Raw genomic sequence first — 4,667 nt, forward strand, 5'->3', positions numbered from 1 at the left:
TAAAATTTAAACTTCCAATTCTAATATTAAATTATTAATTTAATAATGGCACGTTGGCTTTTCTAAATTACCCAACGTCTTTACCACAGCCAATGGGGACCTTCCCTGAAGTGGGACCCACTCGAAGGAACTCCCCCGACCTTACTATTTATACCCTTCCGGCCTGCCCTCTTCTCTGACCTCAAAACTCGTCCCTTTCCTTCCCTCCTTCCTTCCTTCTCTCTCATGGCGTCCTCTCTGCTCTCCCTCGCCCCGAAACCCTACGCTGCTCCCCAAACTCCACGCAACGGCGGCCCACGCCGGCTCCCTGCCTTCGGCGCTACCGCCGTCTCCCTCCCTTCTCGATCTCCGGGTGAGTCAATGGTTGGTCTTGGTTTATGGTTCGTGTTGCGCACTTGTTTGGGGTCTCATTTTTTGGATCCTGTCGCACGCTTGTTTGACCTCAGCTGATTGCTTTAGGGCTCGGTCGTGGACGTCTTTCCCTTGGGAGGACCACCCTGCCTACACCTCTTAGAGTTTCTCTGAAGCCGGTCGTCGGGAATGGCGCTGCAGTTTCAGTGAGTTCAAAGGATGAAAGGCCTATCGTTGTAATCGACAATTATGACAGCTTTACCTATAATCTCTGCCAGGTAGTTTTTGTTGGAACGACGCCGTATAATACGTTCGGGTACTCGCATATTTTTTGCCATTGCTTTCAGCGATGTTGGTTATTTGAATTGTTATGATTATTGGTATCTTGTAGATTCTTGATACCATTTCTGAATTTTATAGTGAATTTGGTTCTTAATCGTCAGAAAACGGATGCTATGAAATTCAAAACTCTAGATTTTTAGATCTCTGCTATTTACTTGTTGGACTCCGATGTATATGCATGACATAGTACTGTTGTAATGAAATTATCGGAGATTGTCATTAAGGGGCATTTTTTTAGTATCATAGATAATATATGACTTTTGCCACCAAAATGATCTCTTGTATTTAGGATTCTGATGTTTGATACTTCGATGTTAACACATAGCATCTGTGTTACCTTGGAAATATGATCCTGCTGTTTTGTGTACTATGAAATAAACTTTCTATATTCTGATCGTTTCTGAATGATTGACAGTTAACTACTGCTACAATAATAAACCAGAAGTACCAACCATTTTAGGTTGACTACTATGTGTAATGTTATTTGTTAGCAACATTTAATTATGTTGTGTATGTTTACAACAAGAAACTTTGAGTAGTAGTAGATTGGCAGCAGCTTAGATGAACAAGGGTTTTTTGCTGGTTTAGAAAAAAGTTCCTTTCTTTCAACCCTGAGTCCCTGAGTGTATTTTCTTAAGCAAAACCACCCAAGGAAGGAAACACATTGTGGAAGTGTTCCCCAATGTCACTTTCTCTTCTTTTCCTTGGTCTGAAATGGAGAGAGAGAAGGAAGAGGCTAGAATTTGTTGCCCCCATTTTCCTTTAGTTGGCTTGTTGCCAGATCAAGCAGAGAGCATCAATTTGGGTGGAAGTCTTTTGATACTTTTTTTTATATAGTTTTAAAAAATCAATTTTGGAGAATAAAGTTTCTCTCCTTTATTTCCGTACAAGGAAATGATAGAATATATTTCTCTTATAGTTTTTTTCCCTCCAAGGAAATACAAACTACGGATCAATTTGTTCCACTCCCTATAAACATTTCCCTTATCTCATTTCTTGTAGGAAGCACAACCTAAATTTAATTTATCTTATGGTTAAGAACAAAACAAATTAAAAGGAGAAGAAAGGATCAACCTATTAATCTATATGTTGCTTTTTTGCTTAAGCTGTGGCACATCATGATTATCCCCTAAGCAATACCATATAAGTAATGTCATGATCCAATTTATTTGTAACCAATTTGGTATGATATTTTCATAAATACTCCTTGCTGGTTTCCTAATTGTTTGATGACAAGAGATTTAAGTTGGCTTACTGTTCACAGCTTGCAGTATGATATGTGAATCTAACTTTTTAACTTTTCTAATTGTACTTCTTCTCTGCTTAAGTATCTGGGCGAGCTTGGTGTCCATTTTGAGACATATCGGAACGATGAGATAACTGTGGATGATATAAAAAGGTATCCATCCTTGTCTATCCCTCTAGACAATTTGGTTTTAATTAAAAAAACAGATTTGGAACTCTTTTTTCAGGATAAATCCAAAAGGAATACTCATATCTCCAGGCCCAGGTCAGTAGTTTTCCAGAAATATATGTTTCCATCAACTTGAATAGGAGGTATTCAACCATTGTATTGTACAGGTACACCTCAAGATTCAGGGATTTCATTACAGACTGTACTTGAGCTGGGTCCTTCAATACCATTATTTGGAGTTTGTATGGGTTTGCAATGCATTGGAGAAGCATTTGGAGGTTTGAATAAATCTGGCACATGAAAGCCACAAAAATAAATGTAGGTAATGTGGGAACTAGTATTATTTTACAATTTCCTTGTTAACTTTCAGGAAAGATAGTCCGTGCTCCTTCTGGGGTTATGCATGGGAAGAGCTCACTTGTCTACTATGATGAATCACTAGATGATACTTTATTTCATGGTTTGCCCAAGTGAGTCTTTGATTATTCTTATATGATTTAGGGATGTATGGGATGTGTATTGGATTTTTAATTTTTGGTTAGGTATATAAATTAGATTTGTGATATATTAAGCAATATTTTTTGTGCTACATGATAAATTAATGCTTAAAAGATAATCTAGATACTCTACGCATGCACACGTTTCTTTCCTGTAGGGTACATCTAGGAAATGAAGTGAGAATCATTGATGTCCATTGTTTTGCAATTTGGATAGATGCTTATACCCACTACAGAATGCAAGTAGGAATAATTACTTGGAACTAACTTCCACATCCTTCTAAATGAACTAAGCATTTAATCATTGTTGGCCAAAGTTTAATTTGTTTAGAAAATAAGCTAATAGATTCAAATTATAAGAATCATCAAACAGAAATGTTAAAATGATATGACATGTTAAGGAGATCCTACAATGCCATATTAGCGATAAAATATATAGATGAAACATTAGAAGATATAAGCTTTGCAGTTCAATAGTTTTATTGTCATATACAAGAATAATAGAGATTATAAGTACTTTTTCATTCCATTTGCAGATATGTTATTAGATTTGTTTATTTTAGGAATAGGATAGAGTGATTATCTTTAGAAAGGGGAAAGTCAAGGCCTAGTAATTTGGCTTGCTTCATTGATCTCACATTTCCTGTTTTCTTATTAAAGTTGTGTATGTTACAGGGCTTATTTCTTTTGTAATAGCATGTGTTTTATGCATAATTTTGATACGTATTATTCCTCCTTGCATGATCATGTTGAATATGCAAGATGAATTTTCCATTTATTATATACTGCTTTTATACTTGCGTGCAGCCCCTTCACAGCCTGCAGATACCACAGCCTTGTTATCGAGAAAGAAAGTTTTCCTAGTGATTCACTGAGATCACTGCTTGGCAGATAGGATGGATTAATAATGGCCGCTCGTCACAAGAAGTACAGACACATTCAGGTAAAACTATAAATTTTCTTCTAGTGATTCCTTGAAAAATTATTTTTCCATCTTAATTACGCCGCTGTCAATTACCTGTAATTTCTATGTTAGAAGAGCACATGGTAGATATAGAAGTACAACAAAATTTTCTTCTCTTTCAAGCAATTGAATCTATTTGGCATATGCCCATTGCATTGTAGTTCCTTATCATCATGAGCATGCTCATCCTAATCCTTAGTTCAGAATATCCAATACCAATACCATAGTCTAGGTCATACATGGATGTATTTATGTAGGAACAGGCTACATGGAGCTGTATGCTAAAAACTTGCTTAAATTAATTGATTGCCTTCCCTTTTAGTATGTTAGCATCAGTTTCAAGATATTTGGAATATTAATGGTGGAGTATTATTTTCATACCCTTAAATTTGAAATCAGAAGCAAGCTATAAAAGTAATTGGAATATGACCTCTACCCTGAAGAATTGAGAATGAGTGGCCCTCGAGGTATAGCCGAGTTGGTTACGACGCAGTAGAGTTGCAGAAAAGGCTGCAGGGTTCGAATCTTGGCGAAGTCAGGTAATACCCTCCTGCGTCGTGACCAACTGCAGTCTCCGATTTACCTCCTCACAGATGGTCGTGAGGCCGAACCGTGTGGGGCGGACCGTGTGGGGCCGCTAAGGTGGCGGATTCCACCTTTTGCATAAGAGAATGAGTGGCTTGTATCATTTCTTGGAATCATATTCTTTTGAACTCTTGAGGAAAAAGAATGGCATAGGAAGTGACTAGCTCAGCAATGCAATCTGGAAATTTACTCCTCACTTCATTTTATCAAAATAAAGAAAAGGTGATTCACTGAATCAGAGGTAATCAATTGGTACAGGAAAACCAATTTGTAGCAATACTTCAAATCTAATGCTTTCCATGTTTGGCAGTTACTGCCCCAAAGTTATCATTCTACCACCTGCTCTGAGAGCATATCTGGGAATATCACTGGCCTTTCTAATTGAGGAAAAGGGGGCCAAAGTAGAGGGAAAAGAGAGGGTCTATTTAGCAGATGAAGAAAAGGCTAAGGGGAGGAGGGGAGCAATTTGAAGTTCCTTTTGTCATTTTCAGAGTTTGACTATTTGGATAGAAGA

The 4,667-nt window shown here is 37.3% G+C and overlaps 1 protein-coding gene across 1 annotated transcript; it reads left to right on the forward strand.

The window, feature by feature from the left end:
- Window positions 1-200: 200 nt before the first annotated feature.
- LOC141816720 (anthranilate synthase beta subunit 1, chloroplastic-like) lies at window positions 201-3,477 on the forward strand (the record flags this gene model as incomplete). Its single annotated transcript, XM_074704466.1, is given in 7 exon segments — window positions 201-352; window positions 460-629; window positions 2,022-2,092; window positions 2,166-2,203; window positions 2,275-2,385; window positions 2,478-2,577; window positions 3,412-3,477. Coding segments are annotated over 7 exon segments (683 nt in total), but the record flags the coding sequence as incomplete, so codon positions are not given.
- Window positions 3,478-4,667: the final 1,190 nt, after the last annotated feature.

The sequence above is a fragment of the Curcuma longa genome, unplaced genomic scaffold, assembly GCF_044706935.1.
Source record: "Curcuma longa cultivar G26 ecotype Majalengka, Jawa Barat unplaced genomic scaffold, ITB_CL_G26_1.1 contig_17817, whole genome shotgun sequence".
Classification (NCBI taxonomy): Eukaryota; Viridiplantae; Streptophyta; class Magnoliopsida; order Zingiberales; family Zingiberaceae; genus Curcuma; species Curcuma longa.